This window comes from Coffea arabica, chromosome 1c (assembly GCF_036785885.1).
Source record: "Coffea arabica cultivar ET-39 chromosome 1c, Coffea Arabica ET-39 HiFi, whole genome shotgun sequence".
In the NCBI taxonomy this organism is placed as follows: Eukaryota; Viridiplantae; Streptophyta; class Magnoliopsida; order Gentianales; family Rubiaceae; genus Coffea; species Coffea arabica.
In genome coordinates, this window is record NC_092310.1 from 3,336,994 (window position 1) to 3,355,185 (window position 18,192).

Genomic DNA, 18,192 nt, shown 5'->3' on the forward strand with positions numbered 1-18,192 from the left:
GACGAATTTAAAAAGTTTGAAAGGAGAACCAAAAAAAAAAAAAAGACCGGCTTCATATGATAGTATATAAATAATTAAATCCAGAAGAGATGTAAATACAAAGAGTTTCGCGGTTATACACCAAAAATAAAATTCATTCTTTCTCTCTCCTTCCTTTCTTCTTCTCATTCTTCATCTTCCCCGCCCCAATTCTTCTAATCCTCTAAAGCCGACACCATCTTCGATTCCCTCCAGTCACCCCTCCTTCTTGTTCCAATGCGTTGAATTTCACTCCAATTTCAAATCAAGCAGCCTGCATCGTTGGTAATTAGTGAAACACTACTCCCTCTGGCGTCCAAATTCATGTATTTATTTTTCAAAAAATTTAAATTTTTAAATTTTTTCTGACTTCAAAATCTCGGATTTTGCCGTTTCAGCTGCCAATTTCTCGGATTTTTGGCTCTATTTCGCGAGGTTTGCCCGATCGCTGTGCGTATTTTAGTTTGGATGATAACTTTCTTTTGGTACTGTTTTGTCTGTCACTTTTTTTTTTTTTTTTGAAAATTTGGCTGATTTTGTGAACTTTTTTGGGTTTCTTTTGATGTTTTTGCGCTCTGGGTTCAGTTAAGTGTTCGCATGAGCTGATTTTTCTCTGGTCGGCTTAATTACGAGATTTTGCATTCATTTGAAAGATTCGGCAAATTTGAATTTTTTTAAAATGTGGTTTTGCTATGTGTGCTTGGTTATGCTGTAAATTACTGATCTTGATAGTCAAGTTCGAAATTTCGCGCAATTGAAAACTCGATTCTTCAAATTTTTTTTTTTTTGTGTATTGAGAATGATTGGATTGTGGGGTTTAAGTTTGAATTTGGATTTGTAGTCCACTTGGGTGGGGAGATAGGGGAAAAGGTTTCTTTTTTTTGGGTCAAAATTTTCGTCCCACTGTTTTAGATTTGTAGGAGTTGGTTGTAGAAATGACGAAGAGATTGTTTAAACTGCTGAGCCTGTCCAAAATTAAACATATGGATTTGGTTGTTCTTAGCTGATGTCATGGAACTAATTATAGTTTATATGCACAATATTAAGAATGCTATTTCGATAGGTTTACTGTTTGAAATCAAATGCATTTGCTAACTCATTTTTTGCTTTTCAATTTAGGTGACTCAAGAATTTTCTTATGGCTCCGGCAAGAAAGTCTAGAAGTGTCAATAAACGTCATTTGTCGATCAATGAGGTTTCTCCTATTAAAGGTTCCAGTAATGGTAGAAGAAATAGTAAGCGGGTGAGTAATTGATTCTCTGTCTGCTAAGCAACATTATTTGAATTCTGCAGGGCTTTTGGAAGCTTTTTTAGGTTTTGTAGAGGCAAGTTCGTATTTAGGATTGATTGCGGTTGTAGTAGGATTCTTAATGATAATTGTTATGATTCTAAAAGTTCGTCTTGGGATTTTCGTTCTGAAGACTTTGATGTTTGTCACTCGCACCTTTAGTGGTGTGATTGCATCAACCACTCTTTTGCTCTATTAAAGTTTTTCTAGGACTGAGTCCACTGGTTTAACCTTTTTCCATTTTATCTATGCTGATCATCTGCTCAGCCCATGGCATTGCGTTGCCTTTGAAGGAATAATTTAGTTTCTAATTGGCTGGTGTCTGTGACATATCAGAACTGTTTTAAGCTGTGCTTGTAAAGATTGAAACCACTCTACAGTTGACAATTGAATGTCGATATCCATTTTTACCATGTTTTAAGTCGGTGCTTGCTTTGTTTCTGAACATGTAGGTTACAATGGTGTGTGACAGAGGAAATGCCTCATACTGGACGAAATGATTTTTGTATCTCTTTATGTGCTTTATTGTTACAGCTTATGTCGAATAGGGGTTTTCCTGCTTAAATTTCCTTCGTTGTAATAGAGTGTGAATGTCTTTGTACCTGTAACCTACAAGGATGAGAGAAAGAAAAAGAATGCAATCGATTGTAAATTGGTTTTTGCAACTGTATTCGTGTGGATTTTCTTTTAACACCTAAATTGTTCAAGAAATGTGGAGTATACTATACTGAAGATGATCATTTGTTTGAACTTGTTTGCAGAAGCGAAAACCGACTAACAAGCTTGGGCCTCAATGGAGCAAGGAAGAGATAACTCGTTTTTATGAAGCATATCGGAAGTATGGTCAAGACTTTAAAAAGGTGTGTCAAGAAATGCTTGTTGGAAATGCTGGTTGAGTTTGTTTGACTAAGAAAATCATACATTGGCCCAATTTTTTGTTACTAGTAATTGAGGAACCTTACACTATTTTAGCTGCTATTTGGATGCCCAATGTGGCTGTGTTATGGAGTTATTTAATTTGCTTGATATGCTCTCGATATTCGATCAATCTTGTGCAGATAGCACCTATTACATTTATCTTTTTGGCTCATGTATAACATTAAGCATAAGCCTCCTGTTGCTGTTGATATACCATGGTTTTTAGCAACTATTGTGTTTAACATTTTCCCTACTGCTAACAAATTGTTGCTTCATTTGGATTTTAGGTGGCTGCTGCTGTGAGAAATCGCTCTGGTGACATGGTGGAGGCCCTGTTCTCAATGAATAGGGTGGGTAGACTTGTGTTGAATGTCAATATTATAATTCAAGCAGATATTGTCTTACTTGGCTCCTCCTTAGAATGTGACTCTAATCTTCTTAATTTTATCATTGGAATATTTTTAGTTTGTGTGGTTTTTGTGCAATTTTTCATTGTAGCATGCTTTTATTGTCTTAAACTATTTAGTACTTTTAAAATATTATGCATGAGTATTAAGAATTGCAGTTTATAATTAAAAATCTGCTCTCTCTTTCTGATACAAAATTGATAGCTTTTAGGCAAGGCAGATATCTGATAATTTAGGATGTGTGATAGATAGGTGATTGAATTGGTCTATCTGGATAACCAGATACCTGACAGTTTTAGCCTTATATGTTCTTAGTTAACATAAAGGGTGCATATATTCAGCTACAGTACTTTATAATGTTCTACTTGATTTAATGGAGCATAGGATGTGATACTTGAAGCTGGATGGATTAACCGGTCAGGTGTTGGTTTGCAAAGTTGTTTATTGAATATGTTGACTTCATGATTTAGAGTAATTTGCTGGTCCCAGCCTTTCAGCTATTTAAGAAGATAACTCATTGGCATTCCTGTACTTCAGGCTTACTTAGCTCTTCCAGAAGGGACTGCTTCAGTAATTGGGCTGGTTGCAATGATGACAGACTACTACAGCAATTTGGTAAGGTCCTTTTACTATCCATATGGAAGCATCTCCTCCATATGGTTTGCTAATATATATAATAATCGTGGAACAGATTGTTATGTCGTTCTAAGGAGTTTGAGAAACATATTGTTAGAGTCTTTTTTAATTTTTTTAGATCTCCCTTTGCACTGATCATTTTGGATTCTTGCCTACTGAATCCATTTTTTTCCTCAATAAGAGTTGAGTTTCTGACCTCAAATGGTTTTGTAGCACATTTCCAAGGAATGTGGTGGCATTTTTCTTTTTGTTGAAGCTAAAGGGTAGTGAACTGAGAAGCCTGATGCTAGCTCAATAGTACTTGATTAAGATTTGAGCTCCAGCAGCTCTAGTAGTAAGTTGAACCAAAAAAGCAGAGCTTAAGTTATACGGAGCTGAAATCACCCTGGATTATGTTGAATTTAAACTGGTATTTGTTTGCTAGATCATTTATATAATCTTTATGGTAACCAATACAGCCCTCTAGAAGAAAGAGTAAACTAACTTGAAACACTTCAATAACGCTGAAAATCTTTCTCATATTGTCCAACAAGCAATGCTTCCTCTCCAATGCATCCTCTGATGCTGCTTCATACGGTGCCTCTCTTGTGCTGTTTCTCTCCTTTATGTCTCTCTGTCTCCATGATCTGGTTGGTTTATTGATGGCTTTAAAGGATGTTAACTCTGCACACATTCTCACAGACCAAGATTTAAAAATAAATCTGTACTAAGTTACATCAATACTAAAAGATAAATATGTACTAATGTTTGTTTGATTCATGTGGTTGAGGTTTTTAATCATTTCATTCTAGAAATTGAATTTCGAGGAGATGCAGTTTTGAAATTTGATTGAAAGTGTTCATTGATGCTTGACCTCAAGACTCACATTTGAGCTAGAGCATCAATATCAAAAATATTGAAAACTTAAAGCCCCAGCTCATCTGTAGATTTTTCGAGTTTCTTAGCCTCTAGCATTTTGATATGCAGCTCTACTCAACTGGATGGGGGCCATTTTCGAGAAAAAATGAAAAAAAGGATGGGGGTTGCTTGCCGTATACTCCCTCTATCTGACGAACATGATCAGCCTTGTCGAATTTTAGGCGATTTTCTGTTTTCAGTTTTCGGAGCTTTGCTTTAGCACCTTTTTTGTCGACTTTCTTAAAATCTTAATTTTCTGTATCGTAATTTTGATGTAAACATGGATATTTTGCACTCAAAGTTTTGATAATTTAAATAAACCAGTTGAAGTTATTATTAGTTACAAAATAATCCAGTTCTGACCAAAAGCTAAAATGGACAAGAATGTAGGTGGGACTTAGAGTATCTTTTGAAAACAAACTTTTAACCTTGGAATTAAGTTCAGTTACTCTTCATTAGATTCTCCAAGAGTGAATGATTTGTAAGACAAAGTTGTGTGCTTCATGGATTGAGGATTATGGTGGATAATTGTTAATCATCTTTGAGACTTTACAAGACAATGTAATTGACTTGCTCTTCTGTTTTATGCATATTGCATTGATTACTTTGTGGCATTGCAGGCAATAACTGACAGCGAACAAGAAAGCAATGATGGTGCTGGACCATCTCGAAAAGCTCAAAGGCACACTGAGGGAAAAGGTCAGCCTAGTACCACCAAAGCATCTGATGGACATTTTTCTCGTTCCCCAACTGTAACAGCAGGCTATGGTTTCCAATCATTGCTGAAGAAGAAGCGGTCAGGAGGTATGTGGTGTGGAAAAGTGGTGTACTTTTAAGAATTCATCACTTCTCTGTCCTAAAACTCTTTTCTTACTTCACCAAGCTTACTAGAAGGACAATTGAATTGGTGGTACTTTGGGTTTTAGCTTGTCTGTGTCATGCAAGCAGCCTGAAATAGGGGGTGTCCTTGCATGTGGTTTTGATGTCTTACTCTGGGTATTCAGCTAACTTTTTGCTCTTTAGGATTTTGTTATTACATTGGTGCTTAACATGTAGCTTTTCTATGAATCAAGCAGGACCTTTTCCATCTTTAGCTTACTAGTGACCGAACATGACTTTATTGTGGCTGATGGGTCACCTTTTGTGGAGTTTGTTTAGGAAGCAGAGCTCGTGCTGTGGGGAAAAGGACACCACGGGTCCCTGTTGCGTACTCTTATGAAAACAACAAGGGGGAGAAGTTCTTTTCAACTACCAGGCGGGGTGATGATGATGTTGCTCATGAGATAGCGTTGGCTTTGACAGAGGCTTCACAAAGAGGTGGTTCTCCCCAGGTTTCTCAAACACCAAGCAGAAGAACAGAAAGTGTTATGTCATCTCCTGCTCGGAATGCAGAAACCAGGGTAATAGTTTTCCTATATGTCTGTTGGCCTGTTCTCGTGCCTTTTTTTATCTGTCTTTTCAAAATGTATTAGGCGATCAACTTCTGAACCATTTCTGTGTGCAGCGTGCTGAACTCAAAATGGCTAATTACAAGCATGTAGAAAGTGATGTGGATGAAGAAGAATTAGAGGGTAGTATGGAAGCTGACACTGGAGAACTATCAAGGTACAAAACTTATTTAAAGCAAACTGGACGTGTTGGTAGTTTGGTCCCGAAAGGAAGAAGATTCGATGGAAAGAGGCTAGATGTTGATGATAGCAGTGACAATCATTTGGAAGACACAAGGGAAGCATGTAGTGGGACGGAAGAAGGTCAACGATTTGGTGCAGCGAGATATGCAGATGCTAGAAATTCCAAGTCGTCTTACCAAGGTCCAAGGAAGAGGAGTAAAAAGGTTCTTTTCAGAAGAGGTATGAATATTTTCTATGAAATACTTTCAAAAGATGGTTCTTCTTCATTTTAATTCATCATAATGTGATAAGCACCATCCTGATAGGTTGTTTTCTTCATCTTTTGAGGAGTTGAAAATCATGTAGTGACCAAATGAACAAGTTCTTCTTCCCAATTTTTAAATTTAATTGCTAGTGAATGCTAAAAGCTCTAGTTGTACTTCGAGACAATCATGTTTTATCTCTGTTGTTTTATCAGTTTGTCTGATGTTAGGGAATTAATTAATTTGGATGGTTGTTTTCCCTGCCAATGCTCTGGGCTTGTTGAACCTTTGTCTGGAAATCTCAATGTCCCTGGTGTGACTTGATATTGAGAGTAAATTAATCTGACACCGGTATGAGTGTTTGTGTGACCTGCAATGCTTATGAAATATAAGTTGGCCTCAGACTGATGTTTGTAAAGTATCACATAATAAGAGATGATGTTGACTGGATTTCTTGAGCATGCAGCATAGAGCATGTAGTATACTTTTGAGACAATAATGTCATCATCTGTTGGTTTATCAGTTTGTCTGATTTTAGGAAATTAATTAATTTGGATGGTTATTTTTCCTGCCCATGCTCTGGGCTTGTTGATTCTTTGTCTAGAAATCTCAATGTCTCTGGTGCGACTTGGTATCGAGAGTAAATTAATCTAACACTGGTATGAGTGATTGTGTGACCTGCAATGCTTATAAAATATATGTTGGCCTCGGATTGTAAAGTATAGCATAATGAGATGATGATGATTGAATTTCTTGAGCATGTAGAGGGTGCAAAGTTTTAAGATTTCAGTGAAGTTAGAATTTAGGAAATTTAGGAGATTATGTCATTAAGGGGATGCATTTTAATATTGCTGCTGCTTGTTTCAGATGTCTTACATTTATATCTACTTGGTTAAAAGTAATTGCTCGAAGATTATCTTGGACTTTGTAAATCTAGTGCTATGTCTTAATTTCATCTTATCCTTTATTTTGTCGTATTTTCACTTTTAACATGATGGAATTGCATAATTTCTGCTAAACTTTGAAAGCAATTGCTCGAAGGTTATCTTGCATTTTGTAAAGCTAGTGCTATGGCTTAATTTGGTATTATACTTTATTTGGTTATATTCTCACTTTAGACATGATGGAATTGCATAATTTACTTTTAGTTGGCTGCCAAGTGTTTATGAAACCAAACTTGAATTTTTTTCCTTTTGTAGATGAAGATTCTGCATTTGATGCCTTGCAAACTTTGGCTGATTTATCCTTGATGTTGCCAGCAGAAGCAAATGAAGATGGTAAGAAATACATACGTCCTATTTTCCTTTTACTTTTGGAGGTAGAGCATATCATGAATGAGTTCGAAGCAGACAATTTTTATTTGTTTCTTGTTTTAACATATGTTGAACGAAAGTCTCTGACCCTCAACAGCGGGTACACAGACTATTAAGCAGCTGATCTTAACAGCATTATTTGGCTGTAGAAATTTACAGACACACACGGAGGAGACATGTAGTTGAATTCATCCTTTATATTTGAAATTTTTATTACTTGTTTCCTTGTTAGTCTTTATGAGCAGTCTTTCTATCTGCTTTCAAAAATTCATTGGACCACAGCTTTGGTGACATTGTCTTGCCTACCACTTTTACTTGGGCAGACTTTGTTTTCCTCCAGTTCTTTTCAATGTACACGCACAAAATGTTACATTATACTCAATGTTGAGCTCTTGGATTGATAATTATCCTCTAGGCTTTTGATTCTAGACTGATTATTGATTGTTGTCTACCTGTGAATAACTGGTCCAAAAATTCACGAGTTTTGTTCTTGCTTCATTATGTTTGTTTTTCCTCTCAGAGTTGATGGTGGAAATTAAAGATGAACATGTTGATCATGTGGATGAATCTGGTTCATTAGAGGCAATACCTGCACCACATCAGAGGGACAAGCGTAGATCTTCAGGGCAGAAAATAAAAGGAGATCAATCAACGATGGCTAGACTGGAAATGGCTTCTACCAAAATTCCAAAATCGGGAAAGATGTCTCTTTATGATGTTAGTGTTGTTCCTGAAGTGAAAGACGAAGTTTACCCCTCTAAATCTATTCGCAAGAAACCAAAGATACTGACATCTAAGGTGAGGCTTAACATGAATGCTTTTTTGTCATCACTGTCACTTAAGTGTTTTGAGGCATCATAAGTTTAAAAGTTAAATTTTTTTTGTGCAGATCCGGAAGTCCGAATCTCATGTGAATAGTCAACTGAGTGAGCCTCAGGAGGCTGAGGTATGATTTGTTTCCTCTTCCCCTTTAGATTTTATTGTGTTTTCTAAAGATTTTATTGTATTCTTCTTTACACAATAGCTTTTTTTCCATGTGAAGCGAGGAGTTTCACATGATTTGTGCTCACATGAATGTGAGATGCATGTCCATACATGAAGTCTTAAATTTGTTAGGTTTGTCAGGATGCATTACATTATCTGAAAGTAGGACTTACCGAGGTAATTGCTATGTTCTTGATTTTATTGTATATGTAATTCATTTCTTCTACCTTATAGTTTACTATATATGAAATACAGTCATAATTTTTTGCTTTCTTTGTATTGACCGGTTCAGTGATCTTGTTGTCTCTGCTTCCTAGCCTATTAGCAGGTTTGGCAAAATCCACCTGTGGCAGCAAATAGGCTACATTTGTTGTCAATGTCTTGTTGGTTGCTTGCGTCAGTTGTATCCAATTGATGCAATATAAACTTTTACAGCACTCCATGTCTCTTAATGCAATTCTCAACATTCGATAGCATTTGACCAGGGTTTTTTTTCCTCCCATCCTCTTTTCTTCATCTTCTGAGCATTTGGTGTTGCATTATGTCTGATGTAGTATAGTTATTCGGGTTTTTCCACTTCATACACCTTTGATGGCCAAATTTGAGTCAACAAATATTTTGGTTATGATTTGCAGTTTTTTGTGTCCTTAACTAGTCATTAAAATAATCAAGTGGTGTTTAAATATTGCTGCTTAATTGGATTATCTTTCGACCCATTGTATTGACCACTTTGATCATGGTGCATATATATTTGAAGCATCTTTTGCAGTTATTAATTATCTTAGCCTGTTGGCCCTTTTTTTTACTACCTCTTTTAGAGCTTAAATGCTTTAATTCCTACCATGGCTTCTATTGCACCAAGTGTGCTCTTTTCATACGAGCATCTGGTATTCATGGATAGCATAGTTAACCCAAATGGGAATTTGCTGATATATTTTTTTATCAATAGTTGACCTCCAATGGGTAGATATCTGGTCAATCAATATCCTTTTTCTGTGGATTAGATATATCAAATAACCGATCTGCTCAATCCCTAGTAGATTCCATTTGTTCTTCCTCCTCCCACCTTTTGCCTTAGCAAGAGCAATTGTTGTTACTACAGTTCATATTCTTTGAAGTTTCCATTTCATAAAGAAGCCACTACCTTGTCAAATTTAAAGTAAAAAGTGAGTCAATTCATGAAGTCTTCATCAGCAAAGTAGCTATTTTGGCTTACAATTCTGCTGGTCGTGGAAATTTTTGCTGCCGCCTTCCAAATAGCTATCTGAATCTTATTCCAGTGGCCCTTACTTGAGATATTGCTTAATGGATTCGATATTGATAAGATATAGCGGATTCTCAGATTTCATATTCTATTACACTTGTTTTACGCCTTCAGATGGCTCAACTTATAAGTCAAGGCAGGATGTCAGGTTATGTTGCTCTTTTATGTATCCAAAAATGGAGCCTTGGTCGTTGAGGTTGTGAAGTCCTTAAGATGGAGGAGCTAAGTAAAAAAGTAAACAAAATTCAACAGAAAATGGAGAAGCAGAGCGATTAATTTCAGCAGTGATCAAGTGTAATCTACTGTAAATATTTAAGGAAAAGTGAGGAGCCAAGTCATTTAATGCCTTTGGAGACTGTTGTTTAACTGATGCAAAAGTTGGAAGCATTGGTATGCTGGAATACTGAATGTAGAACTTGCAAAACTTTTATTTTTCATCCCTTATTCAGGTTTGTTAGTTCTGAGAAATGTCAGTTAACTTACTAAAGCCTTTGAGATTCTAATGTGCAAGGTCACAATGCAAGTTTATGTAGTATGCCAGTCCAACCAGTGACTAATAAATATGCCAGGACTAATAATTGCATGAGTGTGGGTCTTATAGCATAGCACTGCACGGTCCATTTTTAAATGAAGTGGCTGTTGCATTTAGTATATTTCATGTATGTATGTCCTCGATATTCTTTTTTGGCTTGAATTCTTTTTTAGCTTCATGGATGAAATCAAGTTTTTTGTGGTTCCGTTTTTGCAGACTAGAGATTTGGGGAAGATGATTAAGAACAAGAAATCTTCTCACAGTTCTTCACCAAAATTGGTAAAAAATGTTGATCATTCTTCTAGTGCTGATCCAAGAATAGAGGGAAGTGATTCCGCTCAATCAACCATACAGGCCCCTCCTGCAAACCAAGTTAACTTGCTAACCAGAGTAAGGAGCAGGCGCAAGAGGGACCTGAACAAACCGCAAATTCAGAAAGATTTGAAGCTTTCAGAGAAAATTTCAAATGACAGGTCTAATGTACCTTTACCCTCAGTTAATGATACAGCATTTAGTGTTAAGGTAAAATATCTTGAACCTTTTAGAAATCCTGGTTGAGTTTTGTAGTTAGTTAGAATATCTTGGTTCATATTGCATGGTGCATCTGGCAGGGAAAACTCACCAATTGCTTATCTAATCACCGACTAAGGAGATGGTGTGCATATGAATGGTTTTACAATGCTATTGATTACCCTTGGTTTGCTAAAAGAGAGTTTGTGGAGTATCTGTATCATGTTGGATTGGGCCATGTTCCAAGGCTAACTCGTGTAGAGTGGGGTGTGATAAGGAGGTAATTTTCTTCACTTGTCACGTCATAACAGGTTTTTATGTTCTTTTTAGGCTGCTATTGAACCAGAATATTCATGACATGTTTGTTGAACAATGTGCTTCCACCATGTTGCAGTTCACTGGGAAAACCTCGGCGTTTTTCTCAACAGTTTTTGAAGGAAGAAAAGGAGAAACTTAATAAATATAGGGATTCTGTAAGGACCCATTACACTGAATTGCGCAAAGGTATCAGAGAAGGACTCCCGACAGATCTTGCTAGACCTTTGACAGTTGGCCAACGTGTTATAGCTATCCACCCAAAAACAAGAGAAATTCATGATGGTAGTGTGCTAACAGTTGATCACTCCAGGTGCCGGGTTCAATTTGACCGTCCCGAGCTGGGTGTTGAATTTGTCATGGTAATGTCAGTTTTTAGCTAAATTCTTTTAGTATGTCAACCTCAAGATGAGTGGCCAAAATTTGAAAATTTGCAATTTAGTTTAACAATATACAGATGTTTATCTTCCTGCATGTTTCTTTCTCTTTTGTCCTTTAGCTAAGGAAGATGAGCAAACATAATAAATTTTACCGAGTAACTCCTCCCTTTGTACATATGTGACATCCGTTAAGATGTATCAATAGTACAAGCAATACATTGGAGCTTTGTTAAAGACTTATTAATGGTATATTGAATGCCTTGGAGTTTTTTAATGTGGTTTTAAGTTGATATAGTTCACAAGTGTCTTCTTGAAAGGTTGGGTCTGCATGTTGAGCATGCCAATTGAAATGTAGCTGGTGGTAAACTAAGGAATTTGTAGTTGTTTGCAGGGGTAATCGCATATTGACATTCTTTTACTGCTGTTTCTAAAAAAGGTTGTCCTCTTCCACTTTGTTTATCTCAGTGATTTTAGTCCACGATGAGAAATCAGCCAACTAGAGGGAAGTTACTTAAAAGCTAAGCTGATTGGTTTATGGATTGTGAATGCAAGTACATGACTTTATTTTTACCCTTTTGTTTTAATTGCTAGACTGGCTTGATCATTGTTTCGGAGGCAGTAGAAATTTTTTTAATACCAATCTTTATTGTTAACCGCTCAATGTAAAAAATTTTGAAAAATAAATATGAATGAATGTCTAAATCTGGTTCATATATTCAATGGATGATTGGTGATAGACAATGTGGAAGATAGTTTTGATGAACATGACTCACTCAGGTGCAGTTTTGTGGTTGATCTTAATGGAGTTTCTGTTCTCTATTCAGCTTGTTTCTCTCTCTTATATATATATATATATATATATATATATATTTTTGGGTTGCCTGTTACATTGAACTGGCGCTTGTGGCAGGATGTTGATTGCATGCCCTTAGATCCTATGGAAAATATCCCCACAATGCTTGCAAGGCACATTGCCGTTGATAAGTTTTTTGAGAACTACAATGAGCTGAGGATGAATGAACAAGCAAAAGAGTACATAAAAATTTCATCTGGTGACAACGTGGAGAACATCAATGGGCTTTCTAATTTGTCTTCATCAACTTACCCTGTAACTAATCTATTAAAGCAGACAAAGGTTTGTGATTTCCTCTTTCATTTTCATTATTTACATTCATAACAACAGTTAATCATTTTTTTTTAAATTTTTGGGCCCTATACTGGTGTAGATTGCCAGTCAAAATGCTTAACTCATGTCTGTTATCTCTTCAAAAAGTTCCTTTTTCCCCTCCTGGACATGATATAGAGCTTTTTTCTTTGTAGTCTTCTAGGAACTTTTTGATTTATAATATCATGTCATAAGAATTCTGTACTGTGAATATTTTGCCAATGTCATCTGCCATCCAACTTCACCATTTTTTAATAATTACTTTGTATGTCTCACATTTTAATGTGTCCTAGGGTCTGTATTGGTTAGGTATTTTTAGGGGTGTTTTTAAAAAACCTTTGCTGTAGTTTTGTATATTGAAAACTTTCACTATAGATGTAATTTGGGGGTGTTTTTAAAATTTAAAACTTTATTGAGGTATTTTTAAAATTTTTTTATCTTCCTACTATGACCACCTACCATCACTTCCTCTCCAACCTCCTTCCCCCAGCCGTCACCCGCCCACGTCCACTCCACCCTTTCCTCCCTCTTCCTCTTTCCCCCTTCTTCCTCTACCCTCTCCTCCTTTTTCCCCACTTCCTCCTTCTCCACTCCGCTTCCTGTTTTCCTTCCTCCTTTACCCCTCCCTTCCTTTCCCTTCATAACCCCCCCCCCCCCCCCCCCAAAAAAAAACACAAAAAAAAAGAGCACAATGACCAGACTTGGTCGGGGGAGGGAGCGCAGTGGGGGTAAGGGAGGGAGGGGGAGAGGATGAAGGAAGAGGGGAGGGTGAGAGGAGGGAAGGGGAAGAAGAGAAAGCAGGCCTTGGGGATGGTAGTGAGGGTGTTGGAGGGAGAGGGCTGCAGTAGGTGGGGGTGGGAGTGGAGCAAGAAGGGTGGTCGGGGTTTTTTCTTTTTTTGAAGTTGTTTTTTGGGTGTTTTTGTTAGGTGTATTTGGTGTGTTTTTGGGGTGTATTTGGAATGTGTCACTCTAGACTTGTATTTGGAAAACTAATTTTTCCAAATACTTGCAATCCTTTCAGACCCCTAATTTTTAACTAGATGTGATTGGGAAACTGCTTGATGCATATTATGTGGTATCCTGAAAGCATGCAATGGGGCCCGAGTAATATGTGCTTCCTGTCTGATCCTTTTTAGGGTAAATTTCAAGGTTTTTTGGAGTGTAGAGGACATGTTAAAATAACTGAAATGAGTTACATCTCAATGTGTGTGACGGGTATTTGTAGGATACTTTCTGTCTGTTGGTATTCTACTGAGGAATGATGAAAGTATTACATTCAATTAACTGAGTAAATCATGTATGAATTGGATTCATTAGGTGGCACCAGAAGATGCCAATTTGCAGATTAGGGCTGTACAGATGGAAACACCCACCAACACATATTCTCAGGCTTGTATACCTGCTCAAGTTCAGGCGAAGGAAGCTGATGTTCAGGCTCTTGCTCAGCTTACCCGTGCTCTGGATAAAAAGGTCTTGGCTTTTGCATGTTTTTCTGCTAAGTTTGTTGCTTTTGATGTTTGATTAGTGGGTTGGAATGTTTTAAACTTACTTTTTACTCTTATGATTAGCATAGATAGCTCTTTCTAGCATTGTTGCTAACCTTTTTCCCCCATACACATGTATCTGTTACATAGGCAAGGCAAAACATTTTTCATTTTCTGGTATGGAGTAAGATTCAGTTTTATTGTTAGAGAGTTTTTTCTTTTTTTTTTTTTTTTTTTAAAGTACTTTTGGAACTGAACTTGGTTTCATTGTATTCACCTATATTAGGAAAACCACACTGCAAAAGGTTTCATTTGAAAAGCATTTTTTTTTCAACTTGTGGTAGATTACTTCATGTAGTTACATATTAGAATGTTATTTCTATTCTTTGAACACAGAATATACGTCACTAGCTGCTGGACAGTGATGCAGTCTCAAGCTTATATGTTATATTTTCTTGTCATTTTTAATTTTGGTTGTTTTGTTTTGGGTGAAAGCAGGAAGTCTCCAATTGTGTTTTCTATTAAAATCTTGATCCATCACGTTTGGAAATGGACGTCTCTCTTAGTTTGGGTGGAAGGGCCATTTGAGAAATGATTATCGTCTCATTTTTCTTTCAGTTTTGGCCTTTCACTTGGGTTCATTCAGTAATTATTTACTATGCTAATCTTTCCATTACTAGTTGCATAGGGAGTTCTAGGCTCATATCTAGATGTAAGATGAGGAGTCTCATATAGCCTTGTTGGAACATGTAGGAAGCGGTAGTTTCAGAGTTGAAGCGTATGAATGATGATGTAGTGGAAAATTGCTCACTTAAGGAGTCAGAGTCTTTTAAAAAGCAATATGCGGCAGTTCTTGTACAGTTACACGAAGTAAATGAACAGGCATGTATTCTCTCTGAAATAAAGTTTGAAGTTCTTTCTCTTGGGTTGGCATAACTTTGAATCAACCAGGTGTGCAAGTGCCCAACATTTAATGTATTTGGCAGGTTTCTTCTGCTTTGATTTGCTTGCGACAGAGGAATACATATCAAGGAAACATTTCACTTGGATGGCCAAGACCAGTAGCCAATTTGGGTGATCCTGGTTCCATGTTGAGCTCTTTGGATCGCTCTACCAGCCAGTCGCAGGATTCTGGATCTCATATCAGTGAAATCATTGAAAGTTCAAGGAAAAAAGCAAGATCCATGGTAGATGTAGCATTGCAGGTATAAAAAGTCCTGTTTTTATATTTCTTTTTTTTTTTTGGCTTGAACAAAGTGCTGTTTTGCACAGTGATGCATGTCAAATATTGATCTTAACTCGTGTACAGTCTGTGTTGAAGTATTTTCCAGCTAAAAGTATGGTACATATATCCAGCTAAAAGTGCTTCCGGTTGATTTAATGGAGTTTAAAGACAATGAAAAAGATTTTAAGATTTGAGGTTGAAATTTGATTTAGAGCTCTCAACTTTTCAAGTGCTTGACCTTGTTGTCAGGATTTGATTGAGCTTTTCTTAGCTTTCTTGAAAGGCCAGGGTAACATGGATATTTTAGGATTTTGGACGTCATTTCATTATCGAGCACTTCAGTACTGAAATTAATGCACAAGATGCTTATTCTTATTCTCCTGCTTTTCTTCATTGTTTTGGCCACTGATCGGTCTGCATGACCTATGTAATTGTAGTCTTGGATTGATACAACTATTGCCACACGATATTGCATAATAGGAGAAACCTCTTGAGTTCTGGTAGGCTTTGATTGGTTTAAGTGGGATGAAGTTTCTTTTATCTTGGTACTAACCCCCTTGTTTAGTATACATAGATCTAATTGGGCTGGTGCTTCTGATATGACCCCAAAAGTACATACCTTTGGATTTTTAAACTGTAGGATTGGTTTTTCTCAATGCACTGCCATCGCTAGTTTGGTGCATTGGTTTCTGGTTGGCAGATGAATATTTATTGAGTTGAAGTTTCATTTCTTAGCATTTATTAATTCTAATTTGAATTTGCTTTTAATCATTTAGGCCATGTCCTCGCTTAAAGGTAGGGAGAATACATTTGAGAAGATTGAGGAGGCTATTGATTATGTAAATGAGCAGCTTCCTTCTGATGATTCCTCTGTTCCAGCTGTAAGATTGCTTATTGCCATAAATTCAACTCTCTAGTTCTGGCTTTTCTGAATCAATTGAACTCTAGCATATTGATTGTTTTGCAGGCTCCCGATCCTAACCTGAAAAATGCGACAGACAGGAATGAGGCACAAATCCCTTCGGAGCTTATCACTCAATGTGTAGCTACTCTGCTTATGATTCAGGTGCTTTTTGGGTGTATATCTCTAAGATTCTTTATTTCTCTCTCTCTCTCTGTTTCTTTCTTTTACTTCATTGACTGCCCGCTTATGATGATATTTACATCAGAAGGTTGATCTCTTGGATGGTCTCCTTTCCCCTCTTCCTGTGAAAACTACAAGCTGTGCATATTTTGGTTTATATTTTCCTTATGGCTTATTATCAATCCAAAGAGCTGAATCTCAGTTTCAATGAAGTTGACATTTATGGCTATCAAATCATAGCTACAATGACATTACTGGCTCAATCTAGCAACTAATCGTATAATGGGATTAATCTGCATTCTCTTTTCAATGAATTAAGGAGTTGAAAATAATCTCAAACTCTGATTAACTGATAAGGAAGCTCACCCTTCACTTGCTTGCTGCTGTTGGGTTTTGCATCATATTTGAAATATTTTCTTTGCATCATATTGGTAAGCAAGTTCTTTCTGCAGTTGTAGCAATGACATGACTAGAATATCAGTTCTCTATTCGAGAATTGGACAGCTGTGCCAAGGTTCGTGTGTCATGTCATATCAATGGTAAATTACTAGGTTATAAACGGAAATATGCCTTAGATCAGTGCGTACAATGTTTTAAATGCTGTTCATTCTACAATTTGTTGTTTTTGTCTTGTTGTGATGTACGGTGTTTGACCTTTTTGAGAATGTATACTTGTTGGCTTAACATTGCAGTCATCTATTGCAGAAATGTACAGAGAGGCAGTTTCCACCAGCCGATGTGGCTCAAATATTGGATTCTGCAGTTACAAGCTTGAAGCCTTGCTGCCCACAAAACCTTCCAGTTTATACAGAAATACAGAAGTGCATGGGAATTGTCAGGAACCAAATATTGGCGCTTATACCTACTTAGCCAATAAAACTTGGAAGTATATTTTTTTTTCTTGTCTGCAATGTAGATAATTGATTTGATTGCCATCTTAGCTTCTAAGGCTGCCATGACAAGTGCTCTTTGTATCCAACTAACATCAATGGAATGAGTTATCACTTCCATTATAGGTCATCTATCTTCAAATTCATGATAGACTTGCCTCTTATTTACTGTTGTTAAGTTGATTATGTACCCGTTCGCTCTCCCTTGTTGATAGACACGTACAAGTTTTGGGTCCTTTGCAGCTATTGAATGGATTGCGCAGGATCCTATGGGAATACAGTTTTGGAGAAGTCAAAGAGGGTTTTTGCCTCAGCTGTAGCATAACCAGAGGTTTTAAATTTTTGAATGCATGAACTGGGTATTAATGAAGTAGTCGATTTGTTTAATCAGCCAGACTTTGCACGCTTTGCAAGCAGCAGCTGATGTTCAATCAATATTCAAGAGCCTTAGTGTATTGATCTAACAGCTTTAGTTGTTTTCTCTCTTTTAAACAGGATACTAGGGCTTTGTTTGGCATCGACGTGTTTTGAGTGCTTTTAGGAAGACAGATTGTAGAATACCATCAGCTGTCTACAATCTGTCAGGTTGTACAATCTGTCTACAATCTGTCTACAGATAGGTGGTAAGGTTGTACAATCGACGTGTACAATCGACGTGTTTTGGGAAGCAGGAAAGGAGCGGAGGACGGTGGCAGGTTGAGGGGAGAGAGGGACGGGGATATACTCAACAAAGCCCAAGTTACAAAATTTTCCTTGTCTTTACAGATAGGTGGTAAGCAACAATTACAAAAACTAATACTTCAAATACAATGTTACAGTAATATATAAACAAAAATAATTTTATTCATATAATATATTAAAAATAAATCATAAATATACAAATAACAAATAAATTTTACAACATTTTTCATCAATTACCATCACCCATCACTGCCCTTACCCATACCCACAACTGTTATCACTCCCTTTCTCCTTCCCTCTTCCTCCCTTCACTTTCTTCTCCCTCTTC

At 36.8% G+C, this 18,192-nt stretch overlaps 1 protein-coding gene across 1 annotated transcript; it reads left to right on the forward strand.

Annotated features, from left to right (window-relative positions):
* Positions 1-87: 87 nt before the first annotated feature.
* On the forward strand, positions 88-17,334 carry LOC113699102 (protein ALWAYS EARLY 3). The gene is made up of 22 exons (XM_072045465.1): positions 88-303; positions 417-503; positions 1,138-1,261; positions 2,068-2,166; positions 2,512-2,574; positions 3,169-3,246; positions 4,785-4,968; positions 5,323-5,564; positions 5,669-6,014; positions 7,237-7,314; positions 7,871-8,148; positions 8,240-8,296; positions 10,347-10,652; positions 10,742-10,920; positions 11,035-11,317; positions 12,246-12,470; positions 13,818-13,970; positions 14,738-14,866; positions 14,971-15,189; positions 15,986-16,090; positions 16,177-16,275; positions 16,999-17,334. Exons 3-22 carry the CDS (start codon positions 1,157-1,159, stop codon positions 17,161-17,163), a joined length of 3,393 nt encoding a protein of 1,130 aa, XP_071901566.1. The 5' UTR covers positions 88-303; positions 417-503; positions 1,138-1,156; the 3' UTR covers positions 17,164-17,334.
* The last annotated feature ends 858 nt before the right edge of the window (positions 17,335-18,192 follow it).

Excerpts from the sequence above, each read along its gene's own strand:
- LOC113699102 (XM_072045465.1), top strand. The coding sequence starts at position 1,157 with ATGGCTCCGGCAAGAAAGTCTAGAAGTGTCAATAAACGTCATTTGTCG. Across the intron at positions 10,921-11,034 it reads GAGTGGGGTGTGATAAGGAG|TTCACTGGGAAAACCTCGGC; the intron begins GTAATTTTCTTC and ends ACCATGTTGCAG. Across the intron at positions 16,276-16,998 it reads CTACTCTGCTTATGATTCAG|AAATGTACAGAGAGGCAGTT; the intron begins GTGCTTTTTGGG and ends CATCTATTGCAG.